Source organism: Panthera onca, chromosome D2 (genome assembly GCF_046562875.1).
Source record: "Panthera onca isolate mPanOnc1 chromosome D2, mPanOnc1 haplotype 2, whole genome shotgun sequence".
NCBI classification, from domain to species: Eukaryota; Metazoa; Chordata; class Mammalia; order Carnivora; family Felidae; genus Panthera; species Panthera onca.
The window spans coordinates 67,748,727-67,768,153 of record NC_138349.1 but is presented as its reverse complement, the minus strand read 5'-3'; the positions used below and the strand labels follow the sequence as shown (position 1 = coordinate 67,768,153).

Below are 19,427 nucleotides of genomic sequence, written 5' to 3'. Positions count from 1 at the left end.
CAGTAGTTGTGCCAAGTATGGCTTCGGAGGCTACAATCCCTCCAACTCCCACCCTGCATAGAGACAATAGGAGTTATAAACAGGCAGCTTCTTTAAAAACGTATCTCCAAAACATCCATTGAGTCAATTCCAACCCCCCTAAACTGCTTTTATAAAAAATATTTTTTAACCGACACTAATTTCAGACTGTAGAAGATAGAGAATAATCTTGGGGGGAGGGGGGCAGTACATTTTTCTGCAGAAATAAGCCGCTCCCCCCCCCCCTCAACCCTTAGCTCAGGTTCCAAGGTTCCCAGAGATAATTGACTCAAAAGCATTAGAAAGTGATGCACGCCAGGAGTGAGGTTTTGAAATAGCACTCCACAATTGATACCTGTGTGTCTGCCACTGGCATTTTCTACTTAGACTGGACCTGGTCTTGCAGGTGCAGAACTGAGCAAGAAAACTGTGGATAAGATCTTAGATACCTGATTATGGCAAGTGTTATTACAGCACCTGTCCTTTGCCCAGAGAAACCCGCACACCTGGAAGAGACTAAACGTCTGGCCTAGCTTGTCTATTCTCAAAGCCCTGCCCCCAGGCTCCAGGACTCCGCCCCTTAGGGTTGCGCACACTCAGTTGCTACGTCTCTAAGTCTCTTCCTGCTCCCCAGTATTGGGGCTGTCAAAATCCCGACTCAAGACTTAAGGCCGGGACGCAGCTCCGCGCATGCTCATCATCAGCCAGGGTGGCAATACACACGTGCTTACGGCCAGCCGCGGCGCCTGCGCCGTAGCGGCCTGGAGTTGGTGCACGCAGGACGTTTCTCGCACCTTGACTCCTGCCCTCCGTGGGAGCCTGTTTGTGCTTAGTGTCCTGTGCATACGCCTTGCAAGCGACGGCGCCATGAGTCTGTCTTCCAGCGTACGAGGTGAAGTGGGACCTGGGAACGGGTGAGGCTGGAGGCCTGCGCACCGATTGCAGCTTCCTCAACTCCTGTCTGGGCTGTTACCGCTGCCATGCGAGCCCGCGAGTCCTGTAACCTTGAGATGTAGAAGGGCAAGGGCTGGGCGGGCCTGCGAGCGTCCTGGGCAAGACCGGGAAAGGGAGCGATGTCAGGGTAAGGATTGGTTATCTCTCCAGGCATGGGGGCCACGGAGGCATCTACCCGTCTGGACCAAGTATTCCTAAACTAGCCAAACCCTAAAACCTAATGGTTCCGCCGCTAGCTTTTTTTTCTTGTTCTCCCATGAGACACTTCTGTGTTAAGTCACAGGGCCTGGAAAAGAGGAAAGGTTAAAAAAAAAAAAAATCGGTTCCCCCTTCTCAGGTTTAAATCACCGTCAGACTGTCGATTTCCTGCATGCCTGAAGCAATGTTTGAGTAATCACATCCCAGTTTTGCATATTTCTTTTTTTTTTTTTTTTTTTTGAGGAAAGAAAACCAATCCGAGTTCAGTTTTCCCAGTTTTTTTGTTTTTGTAATTATAGCCCTCTGGCATCTGGCACTCAACATCAGCAGTAGTCCAGGAGAGAGGATTGAAAACGGAGTTCTTTGAGCTCTCAGCTTTCTCAGCCATGCTTTCCTTGTGCTAGTCTAGCTTTGGAAACATAGGTCCAATTAAAATTAAGAGACTTTTCTAGCAGTCGATTAATGTAGACCTTCACATTGTAATAATCCTTGGTGGTGGTATAACTGTTAATATAATACTGTGTGCACCAGCTACGTGATACACGCGATCTCTCTGCCCAGGTATAAAATGCCATGTCTCATAGTTTGGTTGTCTGTAACAGTAGTTAAGTAAAGGTAAAGAGATTGTCCAGAAGTTAATTTAAAAGAGCCCTATTGATTCATTTAGTAAATATTGGGCATCTAGAGTCAATGCCAGGTTCTGTAAAGGCTCCTTGTTAACTTGAGACCTAATTTTGTAATCCACTCTTTAAGTTGGAGAATTCCACTTCTGTTGCCAAAAGTTACCTGGCAACCTGGCAGAGTTACGGTGGATAACCCATGACATTTTTAAGTTACTAATGAAGTATGTAGGAGGTGATTATTTGCAAAAATTGTTTCAAAGGATGCTCATCTTGAGAGTCCTTTAAATAGAGGCACCTTGGTGCATTTAAAATAGGGATTTTTGTTTTTGATTTAAAAAAAACCCAAACCTGTATTTTCTCAGGAATAAGACTGTTGTGTAAAATAAGATACTTGTTTGACTTAAGCCACTGATAATTCTATAGGAAGACAGTTTGCACTTACATGATATAGGCTGGAAGGTTCCAACATGGGTTTTTAAAATGTGGAGTCATTTGGTGTAAATGGGCACTAAACCATTGAGATAGCATACTATTGAAATGTGAAGTAGGTGAACTCTAGGACTTCTTAACACTATCTGCAGGCTAGTCTTTCTTGGAATCAAGACAAGTTTGTGGTTGCTTTTTTTTAATCTAACCATAGGGGAATCCAAAGGTGACTTTCCCATTAACTTGCCCTTCTCTAAGGGACAGGAAATTGCTTGGTGAAGAGGGTGATCAGCTTAAACTTGAAGTACTCAACTTTGTTAGAAGTAACTACTTTATATTTCACCTAAAAACATAAAGGCTGTTAGGAGGACTGCCAAAAGACACAAAACCTTTGTAAAACTCTTTAACCAGCACCTTCTTACTTCCTCAAATGTAGTATAGTAATGTGGCAAGGTAGGGACAGATAATGTCTTAGGAATCCACCTTGTAATGTTTAGATTTCATTTTTTTCTGAATTTTTAAACCACACTAAAAAAATCTGCATTTTTGAGTTTGGGGAAGATGAATTAAGATACTTGTTTTCAACTAAATAGGTTAATAATTATAAAGGGCTTAGAAAAGTATATAGCGAGGTAAGCTGTTTTTAAGTATATGTTAAATAAAAAATAAAAGGATGTGTCTATGCATGCAGAATTCTCCTTTATATTCAGAAGAAAAATAATGGGTGGTGGGTTATAAATAAAATTAATGGGGATCAGGCCAGGACATGAATCTGGGAGAGGCAGTGAAGATAAGTGGAATTAAAATCCTAAGATCCCATGCAGTGAGATGATTCTTAATACCCATTTGGTGAATGATACCAGCCTTTTTTTTCCCCCTTATTGAGGCATAATCAACATACGTATACCGAACTTATTTTTTATTTGATACCAGATACTAGTTTGTTATAGTCACTACTATGGAGTCCCCAGTCTAGTGACTCCTCCTCATACCCAGTATATGACTTTTAGGAAGTTTACTAAATGTCTTGCTCCTTGATACCTCCAAAACTCATTGAATCTGCTCCTTCAGGTTATAAACAATAAACAAATATTGGGGTTGTTGGGGTCTATAGATGAAATAGGACTGGTAGTGAGTTGATACTTGGTGGAGCTGGGTGAGGGTACATAGGAGTTCATTATAGTAATCCCTGTATATATGTCTGAAATGTTCCATAATACAGGTTTATATTTAATCTGAAATGTTTAAATCCCACACTTTGATACAGTAGTTAAGATGAGGCCAAAGATAAGTCATTTGGTATAAGAGCAATGTGATGGTAAGATGGACAGATGGAGTTGCAAATTCAAATTAGTAATTTATTATTTCTTTTTACCCAGCTAACATTGAACACCACCTGTGTGCCAGGCCTGAGAAAAAAACATTACCAGGCACACCCTACCAATCTGGGGAAGAGACCTAGGGAGGCAAAGATTTAAACACAGCTCCCCTTCCCCTCTCCCAAGAAGAAAAGAACATTCTGATTCTGTGGCAGTTGACACTGGGCAAGAGAGGACCATTTTGGACAGAAAAGAGGTTAAAGGAACAGAAAGGGTGAGATTTCTAAGTTAAAGCAAAATTATTCCCACAGTAGAGAAAAGCTGAGGAATGGGTTATAAACAAAGGATTTGGAGACAAGTTTATGTTTTCTCAATCTCTGAATAATGCTGAGAGAAAACCAATATTATGTTATACAATCCAGGGTTATACAGTAGTAAACCAAGGGAAGAGTAAGAATGGGAGGGATTATATAGAAAGGTATTTTCTGCATTTTGTTCTTTATATTGGCTTATCAGTTGTATTTCTTTGTGTACATAGAAAGCACTGTTAAGCAAAATTGGGCAGAGTGGAGTTTGATCTAACTGTAGAAATACTGTTACCTGTAGAGAGCTATCTATAGAGAAGGGAAGTGAGGATAAAATCCAAAGAGGCAGAAGTAGTGCTCAAGATAAAGAGTGTCTGAGAGTTGCCAACTGAAATGTCTTTAAAAATTGAGTCTTGGTAAAATCTCTTTTTGCCTCTGAGATTGTGTTTATTCTTAATAGAAGATACCTGCTACCAAGAACTAAGTATCACTTGGGTTTTATTGTTTTTATTTGTTTACTATCTTGGGTTTTCAATTCTTTCTCTATTCTAATTATTGACTTTTAAATCCATTGTCATTCTTGACTATCTCTACATTGTTTCCTTTTCCTTCTTTTCTCTAGAGTTGCCAGTGGCATCCACAGCTTTTTGCCAGAAAAAAAACTGATTCAGGCTGCAATAAGGAAATGATAAAACAAATTTCTTATTCTGGAAACTTTTCTATTTGTCTCTAATGAGACAAATTAGAGAATTAGGATTTGTGAAGAGGGAAAAGGGAAATTCTTAAGAATTTATCTGGCTCTATGATTCTGAAAAATCAATTGGAGCAAATGCAAAGCCATTTTCCTAGCACACGTGGTACTGTGACATTTATATAGGGTCAAAAGTGACCCTTGTTAAGGGGTAGGGTTACAGTGCATGTTTTGATTCCCCATGGGGCAGCTACTTTTCAGTAATATCTAGAGTCAGTTCCCATTTCTTTCATTTTCTATTGCCTCTTTTCTGTGTCAGTTATTCTGTCATTTATTCCACTGTCAAAAATTCCAGGGAGGTAAAGTTTTAAAAGAAAAGTCACCATTTGGATTCAGTGGCTAATATTGGATTCAGAGGAAAGAGACTACAAGAATGTTTTCATGGTTAAAGATTCTTTTAACCTATCATTAGCTTCAGACAGAAATTCCTATAGGACTCCCTCTTTATGTCGAGACAAATTAATCTTAACCAATTTTAGTTGTTCCTTGGATCTCAGGCCTTTTTGTAATATGTAGGCACCATTAAAATAAATCGTTAGTGATTACTTCATAATTCACCTAAAAAGTAAGGTGTAACTAAGATCAACAGTATCTAGGGAGTTGTGTTATTTTATTCTTTTGGGATATTTCCTCCTTTTAAGTTTATACTAATGATAAAATTTAGCCAACATAATTGAGCATATACCAAGCAAAGGAATATTTTACCCCATTTTGTGATAGGTACATTAGCTGTTCAGAGTGACTTTCCATTAGCTTAGAAGTGCATTGCTACAGCTCCTGACATAGAGAATACTTTCTCAAGAGAGTTCCGTGGTAAATAATACCATGGTTGTTCCTTCCCATTACAGTTTTGTAAGAATGAGCTTGCTCCAATTTAATGTAGGGCACTATTAGGAATGGTGATTAATCATATAAGAAATTTGACTCTAGTGCAAGTAAGCCATACAGTTAATTATTCATTATATGTTTTTATTTGGCCTTGGAATATGTTTTTTGTACTTATCTCTCTAGGGCTTTATTCGATAGTCTGGGAATTTATTTGAGATACTGTGAAGATCTGACTCAGGAAGTGCTGGGAAGCAGTCCAGTGTGTTTACCCTGACCCCTGTTCAACTTCTTCCTTGCAGTCCACTCCATGCTTGGAATAGACAACTCTCCTCTGAGGCTGAGGCTAACCAGACTATGCAGAGCTTTCTTCTCTCCAGCGTTCTGTGGAATTGGGGTAGTTAAGTGCTTGGGTTTCTAAGGGCTCCTTGAAGGCAACATGAAAACATGGCCTGTTAGTCAAGCAAATAATTGAGTAGAAAAATGTCATTAAATTTAAAATGAAGTTTGTAGAGAATTCAATCCTCATACACTGGTGGATAATGGAAATTTAGAATATATTAAGTGAGAATATTATATTCTCTGTAATTAGAGACTAATTATATTCATCTTTTATATGAAATTAATACATTCTGATTTTTATTCTAATGAGAAAGCACTTTGAAATTTAAAAACAAACACTTTTGAATGACTTTGAAGCCCAGAATCCTACTGGATATATTTCTTTGAATGTTTAGTGTTAAGGGGTGGTTTTGTTTTATTTGTCCTTTATTTGTTTTTTCTTCAGATACCAGTTATGTTTTGTTTCATTTGTCCTTTTTTTCCTTCAGATACCAGTTCTGTTTTACATTAAAAAATTTTTTATGATGTTTATTTTATTTTTGAGAGAGAGAGACAGAGAGTGAGGGGGGAGGGGCAGAGAGAAAGGGAGACACAGAATCTGAAACAGGCTCTAGGCTCTGAGCCATCAGCACAGAGCCCAGTACAGGGCTGGAACTCACAGACCAGGAGATCATGACCTGAGCAGAAGTCAGATACTTAACTGACTGAGCCACCCAGGCACCCCTATTTTACATTTTAAAATCACTAAAGGACCTACTATTTAAATGAACTCTGATTAGTCATTTTATTAACATAATCACCTCCTGATTTTTGGGGGGAGGGGAGTCTTTGTAATCTGAATTTTTTTTTTAACATTTATTTATTTTGAGAGACAGAGAGAGGCAGAGCATGAGCAGGGGAGGTGGAGAGAGAGAGAGAGATACAAAATCTGAAGCAGGCTCCAGGCTCTGAGCCGTTTGTTAGCACAGAGCCCGACGCGGGGCTCGAACTCACGAACTGCAAGACCATGACCTGAGCTGAAGTCACACACTCAACCACTGAGCTACCCAGGCACCCCGTCATCTGAATTTTTTAATGTATCAGGGTTTGTTTGTCTGTTTTTAAGCAATAGGTATCTACAGGCTTACGTGTATTTTAAATCTATTTATGAACAGTTTAAAAATTATTAAGCATGGTTTTTCCTTGTCCATCTATAAAATAATCTTTAAGTTTCCTTCGACCTTGATTTAGCCATCAGCATTCAATAGAAAATATACAATTACCTCAGTAAAGGCTGGGGAAAGTCTTAACAAGAACTATTACACCAATGTGTTGTGATCATTTTGTTAACAGTAAAAACCTTTGATTATTGGGATGCTTAACTCAAAAACTGGATTTCCTGAATATTCATGTTAGTAAAAATACACATTATTAGCGTATATTTTGGTTTTGATAATTATTCCTGTTTTCCTTCCTTACTCTAGTTGAATGGATCGCAGCAGTTACTATTGCTGCTGGTACAGCTGCGATTGGTTATCTAGCTTACAAAAGATTTTATGTTAAAGATCATCGCAACAAATCTATGGTAAACCTTCACATCCAGAAAGACAACCCCAAGATAGTACATGCTTTTGACATGGAGGATTTGGGAGATAAAGCTGTGTACTGCCGTTGTTGGAGGTCCAAAAAGGTGAGGATAAACAAGTCCTTTATATTAGTGCCATCTTTAATGTTGCATTTCTTTTTAAACTATTTTATCAAACATATATCACCAGATATTGTTAGGATGTCCCCCCCGCCCTGTTTTTAAGTAATCTCTGTGCCCAACATGGGGCTTGAACTCACAACCCTGAAATCAAGAGTCCCATGCTCTGCCGACTGAGCCAGCCAGGTATCCCTTTTCCTTTTCTTTTTCTTTCTTTCTTTCTTTTTTAATGTTTATTTATTTTTGAGAGAGAGAGAGAAACAGAGCCTGAGTGGAGTTGGGGGACAGAAAGAGAGGGAGACACAGAATCCGAAGCAGGCTCCAGGCTCTGAGCTGACAGCACAGAGCCTGACACAGGGCTTGAACTCATGAACCACAAGATCATGACCTGAGCCAAAGTCGGATGCTTAACCAACTGAGCCACCCAGGTACCCCTCTTTCTTTTTTTTTTTAATGCATCTTATTCTTCTCTGTTTTCCATGTACTCTTCAGGAATATATTTCCTAGAACATATAACTACTGTGCAATAAAATTCTATTTTCCCTTATTGAGGTCAGGTGAATGTAACTGTATTCTTGGCCAAGAAGAGAGAAGAAACCCTTTATTTATTCTTAGGATTTCCTCCCCACATGGATCTTTACCTCCACTATACCAGGAAAGAGAGTATGCGGCCTAAAACATTAAAGAGGCACAGAAAAAGTAAATTATTTTCTTGAGCTTTCAAGATCATGGACTCTAGGATAAGTTTTTAAAAATTCAAGAGACACTTGGAAACTGCCCTTGAAAATTCTTATCTGGGGGCACCTTGGTGGTTCAGTGGATTAAGCATCCAACTTTGGCTCAGGTCATGATCTTGTGGTTTGTGAGTTCGAGCTGCACATCGGGCTCCATGCTGACAGCTTGGAGCCTGGAACCTGCTTCGGATTCTGTGTCTCTGTCTCTCTCTGCCCTTCCTCTGCCTGTGTGCGTTCTCTCTCTCTCTCTCTCTCTCTCTCTCTCTCAAAAATAGGTAAATATTTAAAAAATAAAAGACAAAGAAAATTTCTTATCTGGTAAATACATTTGCCCTGTATCTAAGCTTGCTTTTTTTTTTTTTTTTTAAGATTTAATTGTTTTAAAGTAGTCTCTCCACCCGATATGGAGCTTGAACTTACAACCCCGAGATGAAGAGTCACATGCTCTACGGACTGGTGCCTTTAAGCTGTAGCTCCTATACTTAAATATCGAACAGGACTTTTTAAAATCTTATTTCCTTTTGTGTTAATTACATTTCACCAGGCTTCCATTTGGAACTATCATCTATAATACCTGTAGCTGTTAGGCAGCTTTTAGACAGTGATGCCAGCTAGTGACCTAAAGATAGTAAAATGCTTTCCTAAGGTCATCTTGAAAAGCTTCATATATTGAATGACTTCAGAATTTCTGATATATTGTGAGAAATATGGTGAAAAAATACTGTATGTACTGCCACTATTAGCATTTAAATTAAACAGATTTCACTAAAGATAACCCTATAACGCATAAGAAAATAGACAATAAAAAATGATATATCTGTTTCGGAAAGCACTTCTCAGGAACTACCTTTTCCCACAGTGGAAAGCCATTACACAATTAAGGAAGAAGTCCCGTACTAAGTACTGGAAAATGTATTCTAACTCCCTCCCCCAATACAATGATGCTGTATAATCCAGTGACACAGTACTTAGATAATGTCATTGTATCTGAAAACTGTTTGATGAATATATGGAATGTGCACCAAAAATTAATAGTCCCACTGCAAGTTGTACCTTAAAAAGAACACTGTTCATTTGGTGTGTGGAATTATTTATAAGTACTAGTAGGGTCTCTAGAAAATAACCCTCAATAATAATCTATAGACTGCACCTGGTTTGTTTTTTTAAATTATGCTCATACTAGGTTTTATTCTCCTGTTGCTCACCAAAATATAGAAACAGTATCTTTAGAAACTCAGGAATTTATAAGTCAGAGTGTGGTCGTTCTTTAGTCAGTGATCATTTAGTGTCTTCTATATATGCATGGGAAAAGTTAAATAGTAAAATAGCAGGTATCATAGATGTGTACAGTAGACTCACAGGTGATTTAAGTGGAAGAAAGAGCTTACACTGGGCTAGAATTTTCTGGGAAGGCATAGTGATAAACATGGGAGTTAAATTGCCCCTGGAAAGATTGGTGGTATTTGAATAAACTAGCAAGTTTGGGGAACTCTTTCTCAGAATCTGTAGGAAAGGACTCAAGTGATCAAAGCTGAGATCAATGTAGAATCTAGTCTGGTCCTTGCTCTCCTGAGTAACTGTGTAAGGAGTTTGTGCCTCCAGACATTGGGGAGCTTCTTGTCAGGAATTTAAAAGTCATGATACTTACACTGGGTGCTAGCTCTAGGAAAGGAGAAAAATGGACAGATATTGGAAACATTTTGAGGGAAGGATCAGCCAAATGCACTGACTGATTTATATGGGAGATTGGGGGAGAAAAACAAACTTATTAAAATATCTAAACCTGTAGTATTAGAAGAGATGATGCTGTTAACAGAAATAAGAATTTAAGAAGAAAAGCTGATTTTCTAGGATGATGACAAGGAGTTCAGTTCCAAAGTGAATTTTGAGGTGACATTTGAATGGAAACGTCCAGCAGACAATCTGAAATGTGGGTCTAAGGCTGAGACATCAGAGTTCGAGATAGAGATCAGCAAAACTAAGCCAAGCATAAGAATGCCAGCAGATCCTTCATGCAGATGAAAATCAAGGGCTAAGTATGAAATCTTAGGGAATTATTTGCATTTTGGAAAGAGGAATAAGAGCCAAAAAGGAAAATGAAATCTGCCAGAGTTAGAAGAAAACTAAGAATATCATGGTTTCACAGTGGAAAATGGAAGGTTTCAAAGATTTGGCTGTGAATATCAGCTTGTGCAAAGACAACTAGGTGAATATTATAGTAAGAGTTGGGTTAAACAATTAGGCAATTGACCTTTTGGTGTCATTTCAATGGAATAATGCTAGAAGTCTGAGTGTATATCAGAATTTCAATAAATATGACAGTGAATGGAAAGCAGGGGAAATACAATGACTGCCTGAGTGAACTCTAAAGCATAGATTTGGGGGGTCAAGTAAAAGATGTTTGCTTTGGTTTGGTTTTCCCAGAGGGTAAAGAAAAGGTCAGTAAAGCAAATAGGGACTTAAAAGGACTAAGACTGTAAGTATTTCAGGAAGAATCACAAATGGACACAGTGGTTTAAATGGTTTATTTATAAGCCTTTATAATTCAACAAAACATTCCAGGATTATTTTTTCATCATGCAGTTTAGAGTTTCTAGATGGTTAAACTAGAGGTGGTTATTCCCACAGGTAGACTTCAAGGAAAGGAATGCCAGACCAGTCATTTCCCCCCCCTTTTTTTAAAGCTTATCTTTTATACTGTTAGTGATCCCCTTTGCCTTTAGGATTTGTCAGTTATGAATTTTCACTGAATCTTAGAAACTTTTTATTCCCACAGAATCAATTAAGAATTTACCTTTAATATTATTCATGTTAATGGATGTTCTTATTCTTCAGGTATCATTGGAAACTCCCCATCTTCCTGAGGTACCTAAGGTTATCATAGGGGTGCCAACTCACACATTTACGTGTCAGTGCACAAAAGACTTGTAATTAATACCTTTGATTAGATGACTCTGTTGATTTCATTTTCAGTAATCTTTTCCTCATACAAACCAGTTGTGTTTATAATATGACAAAATTATACCTATCTCAAGAAAAGTTACATGTGATAGAAACTTTAATTCAATTCTAATTCATTCTTAATGTACAATCACTGGTAACCTATTGTGTGGGTCTAACATTTTTAGTGGTTTTTCCAGACCTCATGAATCAGATCTCCTAGCAGTGCGCAGAAATTACATTTTGCCTCATTAGTCTTCTCTTCCCCCCAGGATTGGTATGCCCTCTGCTGTTTGAGAAACTGGCCTCTTCATAGTATTTCACAAAAGGGCTATCCATATGTGACTTGAGAAAGAAAGGAGCCAATAGAGTAGAAACGATTAAAGTGACTGTAGGGAAGTATTATTTGAGACAGTGCCTTCTTGAAAGAGGGTGGAAGGAAATGAGAGTAAGAGCACAGAGGTGAAACTCAGGAAGGAAGGGAAAGCCTTATTTTTGAAATAAGGAAATGAGAGAACTTTGATGTCAGAGGGAAGAGTATGCAACCTAGTCTTGCTAATTCCCCCTCTCCCAGTTGTATTTTGGCCATCCAGGAGGCAGGAGAGGGTGAACAAGGACAGTAGAAGGATGCACACTAAGAAATGAAAAAAAGGAGGAAAGACATGCCAGTTACTATCGGAAGCTCAATTGAAATTGAAATGCAACTGAACATACTATATAGAATCATTTTGTTTCACTTACAACTTCATGATTTGAATTGGGTTTTTTTGTTAGTGGTGGGCTTGTTTTTGTTTTAGGGTATGTGTAATAGAAAGTCCATCCTATTAATGGTTTGGAGGTGGGTGCACTGAGCCCATTTCTTCATAGAAACAAAATTCTGAGTGTTGGTTACATAGCTTGTCCAAATCACATAAGGACAGTCTTATAAAATCTTAATTTCTCTTAACAATTTTACTGTTATATCTACTATCTTACATTTTACTAAAGTAAGTACCTAAGAATGGAATAAAATGTCATATTCTCTCAGTATCAGATCTTACTGCTTTTGTTTTCTTTCTCAACCAAAGCAAGACTATTTCTGAGAGCAGTTTATGATAGTGAGTCAATATAGCCCCAGGCAACCTCCTTGGGAAATAAAATCCAAACTCATTAAAAATACAAAGTTTGGAGAAGGAAGATAAATGTTTTTTTCTTTTAATTGTTGCAGAGAGAAGAGATATGGAGGAACATTTATTTATTATTTATCTTGAAAAACCCAAAAAACAGAAACATAATTTGAGATTGGGGAGATTGAAAAGAAACAAATCTTGTATATTTTACATAAGACTGATGATGTTGCTAGCTTTCCAAATCGGAAGCAAGAATCTCTAGTTTTATTTATCCTAATCATTTATTCTAGTCCCTTTTCTAAACCTTCTCTTCCCTAATTTTAAAAATAATTTGGGATTAGTTTTCTAATTGGGTTAACAAACATAATAGGATACTTTCTGGACATACAGGAAATTCAGCCAATTTAATTTACAAACTTTTCTCCAGGATTTGTTAAATAACAAACACTGGCATCTTTGATATTAGAATCACATATGAGCTAAACTTTTTTCCATCAATTATTTGATTCTTGAGGTTTTACTTTTATGTATTGATATATTGAGAATCATGAATTAATTTCAATAAGCATATTCCATTAATATGGACAATGTATTCTTAAGAGATTGCTAATCCAATCTTGAAGTAACTCATTTTGGTCCTTGGTTGAAAAAAAAAATTTTTTTTTTGCTTTTTTCATTAACTTAAAATGAAAACTCTCTAATGAATAAATATAATCACATGAAGTTGGAAAGAGGATTCTGACTTAAGTCAGTAATTCCTGGGATTAGGTGATAAAGAAAGTACTATTAAAAGACATCTGTGTCTCTGAACAAAATGATTTTTAACGCTTAGTTTACACTTTAAAATCATAAAAAGCTTTATATATTATAAAAGCAGGAAAGTTTATTAAAGAAATAGGATCTACTATTTGCTGCTTTTTAAAGAAATACTTGTTTTTTTTTTCTTTTAAAACAGGAAACAGGCATATTTTAGTTTTTAGGCAGAACTAGATATTATATAAAAAGCATATTCTCATTTTAGATGTATGGCTTTCTTTCATTAGATTATCTTTGTATATTTCTCTATAGATTTCTCTCCCGTTCTTCTGGCATCTAGGCATGGTAGTTATCAGTGCCCACAGTGCTTTTTTTTCTCCCCGCCTTAAGCTCTATGCCCAACATGGGGCTTCAACTCACAGCCCCAAGATCAAGAGCCACGTGCTCCAGCGATTGAGCCAGCCAGGCATCCCGTCTCCTGTTCTTGAGTCTATATAGAGAGAAAAATTTTTTTTTTAAATAAGTTATTTTTCTAGTATTTAAGATGAGATTTAAAAAATACGCATTCTATTTCAGTAAGTTCTTTGAGGCTTTTTAATTGATAAATACTTCATTTTTCAGAAATACAATTTATACCATATATGCAAAACTACAGTAACATGTTTTGTGTGTGCTGTATATAAAAAATAGTGTCTTTTACAATGTAAACCTTTATTCTCACTGTAAAATCACCTGTGTTGATAACATACGTCACTTTGAAATGCTGTTCTTTGCTACAGGGTACATTTTAGTTTGATTTTTATGGATTGTTATGGCCTTTTTCCTCATCCATACCAAGAAAAAAAGCTTAAGTTGATGTTTTTGCTATAAGGACTTGTTTTTAACACGAATATACTGTGTACCATATCTTACTGACCTAAAAGAAAGAAAGAAAGAGTGAAAGCTTTATATATGTTACATTGATGATGTCATCTACCCCAAAAATAGAATTTTTACTTGGAAATATTAGATATGCTGATACCTTAGGTTTTTCTGTAATTTTTAACTAATTTACTGCCTCTTGAAATTATATATAAATAGTAAAATTAAAATGGAATTTCCTTAACATCAATCAAATATTATTTTATTATTCGACGCTTCTAATGTTAGAGTTTAAGATTATATACCTTCACTGTCTGATTTCAGGTATCTAAAACTATACACCCTTCACTGTAATGAGGCAATTTTAGTCTTTTTTTTTTTTAATGTTTATATTTGGGAAAGAGAGAGACAGAGCGAGTGGGGTAGGGGCCTAGAGAGAGGGAGACAGAGACACAGAATCCGAAGCAGGCTTCAGGCTCTGAGCTGTCAGCACAGAGCCCAACACAGGGTTCAGACTCATGAACTGTGAGATCATGACCTGAGCCCAAGTCGGAGGCTTAACCCACTGAGCCACTCAGGTGCCCCGAGGCAATTTTAGTCTTAAAGCTAAGCCTCCTATTACTTTACTCTTCTAAATAGGCCTCTTCAATGCAATAGTGAACATTATACTAAATAGTGACACTTTAGATTCAGAGTGTAGGTACATTTAAGAAATCAAGAACAAAACCAAGATGCTAGCTATCATTGTTTATTGTGAAATGAAAATAAATGGTATAAATATAGGAGGAAACAAAATAATTCACTGGTGTAATTGGACCTTCTAAGTGTAAAAACCTGAGGAGACACCTAAAATATTGTTGAATTCCTATTTTTATCATTTAACAGTAGGAAAGATATACGGTACTTACAAAAACCATTGATAATATGTAGTATAAGTAGTTAAGTATGAAAATATACCTAATTATGATGACTTTTATAAAACCTATACGGAAGAAATAATGTTATCAGAGTATACATGAGACCTGAAGATGAAAATTTTAAGAAAATCTAAATTGTACTTGGCAAAAGAAAATCCTCATTTGTCTGGAAGAGTAAATAGGTAACGTTTAATAAAGGTAGGTAGAGACTAAACAGGGAAGGTCTAACAAGAGTAATGTGAAGGAAACCTAGCCATACCAAATAGTGAAGCATATTTTTTAAACACAGTTTTTATCCCAGCAGTGTAGGCAATGTAAAGCCTATAAATAGACATTTATGGGTAGAACTTACTTTGCTAAGATTATGAATAGAGGTATAACAATAAATGTACAGCCTCTAATACTGAAGCAACAGGATCTTAGAACAGCATTTTGTAAAGTGTGCTGTATAGAACACTAGGATAATGCATATCAAAGCTAAAAGTGTCCATGGTTTAGTCAGTCTGGGAAATTTTGAGTTAAAATAGTATTTTTTAATAGCAGGATTTCTTTTAAATAATAATGTATGCTACAAATCAGGAGAATTACCTGGTATGTTTTTAAAGCAGTGAAACCAAATCAGAACATCTTTCAGGACTTAACTTCTTTGGAGTATACTCTGAAAAGCACTGTTAAAAATTTACTTCTCTCACTTTTTCTCCCACTGGACCCCAAAATATTAGTTATATCTAAAATGTGAAATCATGGAGAGTAATGAAAATACCACATCTCTAAGAGAAAGATGTCTCCATGAAGTATGTTAAAAGGGGAAGTACTGGCATATGTGTATGAAAGTGAAGAAATTAATATGAAAAACTAAGCAAAATAATAAGGGTTGAGAAAAATTGCTACAAAGGTGATCAGAAAAGGGATAATAAATACACAAATTGATTTTAAACAAATGAACTTAGGCTCTTACAAATAAATGGGAAATGGACATAGTTCACTGGAAGGGAAATGTAACTGTAACTAGCTTATAAACATGAAAAAGGTATTCAGCATCCACAAATATCACAAATGGAAATGCAAATAATGATCTGTGTATTATTCACAAGTTGATTTCTTCCTTCTACTTGGTATATATACTTGGTATATATAGGCTCTTTATAAGAACACCTAGATAAGTTAGTCTAGGAAAATCTTTTTAAGAGTTATCATGTTCTATATGAGACTTAAGCATCACCCCTACTCTACCAAATTGATACTGATGTTGCAATTAGACATTGACATTCTCTCTTTTCCTAGTTCCCATTCTGTGATGGATCTCACACAAAACACAATGAAGAGACTGGAGACAACGTGGGACCTCTGATCATTAAGAAAAAGGAAACTTAAATGAACAGTTTTGATGCTGCAAACCAACTAGTCATGATGTTACCTGATTGTTTAATTGGAATGGCTACCACTTCTGTCTATTTCACTTCCCCTGGGTTCTAGATGTGATACATTGCAAATTGCAGCTTTCATACTCACAGCATTTGCCTTACTTGTTGAACCATTGTGGTACACATTTGTTTAAACAAAAAAAGGAAAAAGTAAAAACGAACCTTATGGCCCATGGGTTATCTTGGTCTTGTAAGGATCTGTTTCTTTACGTTTAAAATAATTATATTAGAATATAGTTGTATGTTGAAGTTAATACATTAAATTATTCTCAGAATGATGTATATGTAGATTGTACTTTCAAAGAAAAATCATCACCTTTTAATATTACTTAGTTAACCTAGAAAGTAAATTGGGTGTGATTAAGCTATATTAATCTCTTAATATAGGAAAAACCTGTTACCTTGATTCTCTTCTTGACAAACAGAGGTAATAAGAAAATATAGCTTTATGTTTTCATAGTTTTTAATCAAAATGAACTTTGAATGTTATTCTGCTTAATTATAAGTGGTCCAGGTCTAAAATGAAAGGGCACAGTAGCTTCTTTATTCATTTGCATGGATATTTAATTGACCCATTAAAGGAGCCGATACTGGAAATTTAGATCAAAGTGGTAATAGTCTTAAAGTAGTCATGAAGAAAGTTGTAAAATGTAATGCTCCAGAATTCTAGCCCAAGAAGTGTCAAGCACTTGAAGCGGGGACATTGAAGGAATTGGAACACATGATGTCCAGTCTCTTGAACACAAAGCTGCACATCCATGACAGAAATAGTAGTCACAAAGCTAGATCAAAAGGCACGAGAAGATTTATTTCCCACTCTTGATTCAGGCACATGCTAGTAAAGAAACTATTCGGGGAAGAAAAATAATTACATTTTCTTAAATTGTATGATTTTTAAAAGCAAAAAAATTTGAAGACAAGATCTTGTTTATATAATATTCTTTAAAGACTCAGATCATTGCATTCATTTTAAAAAATGTGAAAACTGAAAATACTAGGAGCAAAAAAATATGAAGACAGGAGTAGTAATACATGTATTTTTAAAGGAGATTAGTTCTTTGGGTTTTGTGAGTCAGAAGGAAAAATCAGGACAAGATATATACATAATACAGGCATACAATTGAAATTGACAAAGGTAATGAAAATATTCCCATCATTTCTTTTAGTATACATGAATTCTCAGTAGTAGTAGGTAACACGTTTCTACTTGATAAAATTCAGAATTACCTTGGAAATCACAGGAATCAACAAACCAACTATCAGCATTCCTATATTATGTAGGATCACTGATATTTTTTAATGTACAATTTTGTGTATTACAGCACATAAAGTTTATACCAAAATTGTGTATACTGGTTTTAAGCAGCTTATAGGACTTACTTAGACATGTCTTTAAGGCACATCTTCAATACAAAATCCAAAATACTACAAACTCTGATTCTACCTATAAGTTCCTTAAGGTGATTTTCTTTCCATGCCTCTTCCTCCTGTTTTAAGTAAGTACCAGTGGGTCTGCAAAAGAAGCACCATGCTTTTGTCAGACTCTGTGCTGACAGCTCAGAGCCTGGAGACTGCTTTGAATTCTGTGTCTTCCTCTCTTTCTCTCCCCACCCCCCCCCCCAACCTTGTGCTGTCTCTCAAAAGTAAATAAACATTAATTTGTTTTTTTTTAATTTATTTTGAGAGCAGGTGAGAGAACAAACCGGCAGGGAGAGAGAATCCCAGGCAGGCTCCACACTGTCAACACAGAGCCTGACAAGGAGCTCAAATCCATGAACCATTAGATCATGACCTGAGCCAAAATCAAGAATCAGAGGCTTAACCGACTGAGCCACCCAGGCACCCCAAGAATTGTCATGCTTTTAAATGTTAATTGTTTAAAAAGTAAGTCCATGAACTCGCAGTTTCTGATACAGGGACATCCTTTTAATAGACTAAACGGTTTCCTTAACTTTGAATTTGAAATTGCATTATCAGTCATGCACTTTTATGGCTAGTGGGAGAGAGGGGGAAGAAATTAGTGCCAATTCTCAAAACTTTTTCAAAGTGATAAGACTATGTGTATGTTTATGGTGAAATGAGAAGTGATCACCTAATTGAAATGCATATCTACTGTAGCATTTTGATCATCCAAAATATTTAGATAAATGTATTCCCAGGGTCATGTTAAAATTTTGGTACATGCTTTTGAGTTAGAATTCCTTTAGAACTTTCATGTTACTTAACCTAAAAAGATAAGTGGGTGTGGTTAAATTAACGTGATGTTTTTATACAAAAGTCCTTGTGTGCAAATACTGTTCTTATTTAAGCATGCTGAAGCTTCTGATTGCTTTTTCATTTGAGAAATCAGGCAAATAGGGTTCCTCCACACCACCACGATCTTTTTGTGTCTGTACATACATGTTCCAGTGATTTCCAAAATAGAAATTTGTGCGAGGTTGAGAGTTTTTAATGTTACAAAGAAATTTGTTTTGCAGTGACTTAAAGTGGCACACATCTGTGCAACAGACATTTATTAAGCATCTTCCATAAACCATATAATTGAGAATGAACATTTTGGAGAATTAAAAGCTTACAGATAAGATTATATCATTTGTAACATAGGTTATATAATTATGAGAACTTATGTGTTGGGGTTTTCCTTCACAAATTGTAACAAGGTACAGTTGTGTATACCAAGACTTTATACTACAAAGTACATGGATTTATTTGATTTTTTTCATTAGTTATGAAGGATTTGGGTTTGGTTTGGTTTGAAGATAAACATTGATTTTGGTTCCTAATTGGCAACATGTTTAGTGCTTGTGTACTGTGAGAGTATGTTATCTACTGGTTGTTAGAAGCTATTCTTCACAAACTGATTTCAGGCAAAGCCACTCACCTCTCAGCCCCTAAAATGGTTGAACAAAATGGCGTTTTAGGCAATTTGTTTACAAATTCCAGGCCAAGCCTAAATTTTCAGCATCCACAAAGGAAAAAAGAAAAAGGCTGATAGGTTATCAGTTTGAATTTAATTTTTATTATAAGATTATTCCTACTTTTGTGGTATTGAACTATCCTTTTATGAAATGTTGATGTAGTATTAGTTGCTTTAAATATCTTTAATTGGCAAAATAAAAAGTTGGCAGCCCTATATTGGTCCCCACTTTTTTTTTTTAACTACTCCATGAAATCTAAAAGTCTGGGAACCACTAAGCCAAGGTCCTGAGACTTAACTCTTTTATTAAGGTATTAATACAGT

The 19,427-nt window shown here is 36.2% G+C and overlaps 1 protein-coding gene across 2 annotated transcripts; it reads left to right on the top strand.

The window, feature by feature from the left end:
- The first annotated feature begins 644 nt into the window (after positions 1 to 644).
- Positions 645 to 19,319, top strand: CISD1 (CDGSH iron sulfur domain 1). 2 transcript variants are annotated; one of them, XM_060642758.3, is made up of 4 exons: positions 645 to 932; positions 5,722 to 5,816; positions 7,225 to 7,430; positions 16,047 to 19,319. In XM_060642758.3, the coding sequence occupies exons 1-4, from the start codon at positions 709 to 711 to the stop codon at positions 16,134 to 16,136; spliced, it is 615 nt and encodes a 204-aa protein (XP_060498741.1). In that variant the 5' UTR covers positions 645 to 708; the 3' UTR covers positions 16,137 to 19,319. The 2 variants fall into 2 exon arrangements, with proteins under 2 accessions (XP_060498741.1, XP_060498742.1); XM_060642759.3 differs by lacking the exon at positions 5,722 to 5,816 and having other exon boundaries at positions 658 to 910.
- Positions 19,320 to 19,427: the final 108 nt, after the last annotated feature.

Coding starts and splice junctions, on each gene's coding strand:
- CISD1 (XM_060642758.3), top strand. CDS start 709: ATGCTCATCATCAGCCAGGGTGGCAATACACACGTGCTTACGGCCAGC. Junction 5,817..7,224: donor CAGCGTTCTGTGGAATTGGG/GTAGTTAAGTGC, acceptor TCCTTACTCTAG/TTGAATGGATCGCAGCAGTT. Junction 7,431..16,046: donor GTTGTTGGAGGTCCAAAAAG/GTGAGGATAAAC, acceptor CTCTTTTCCTAG/TTCCCATTCTGTGATGGATC.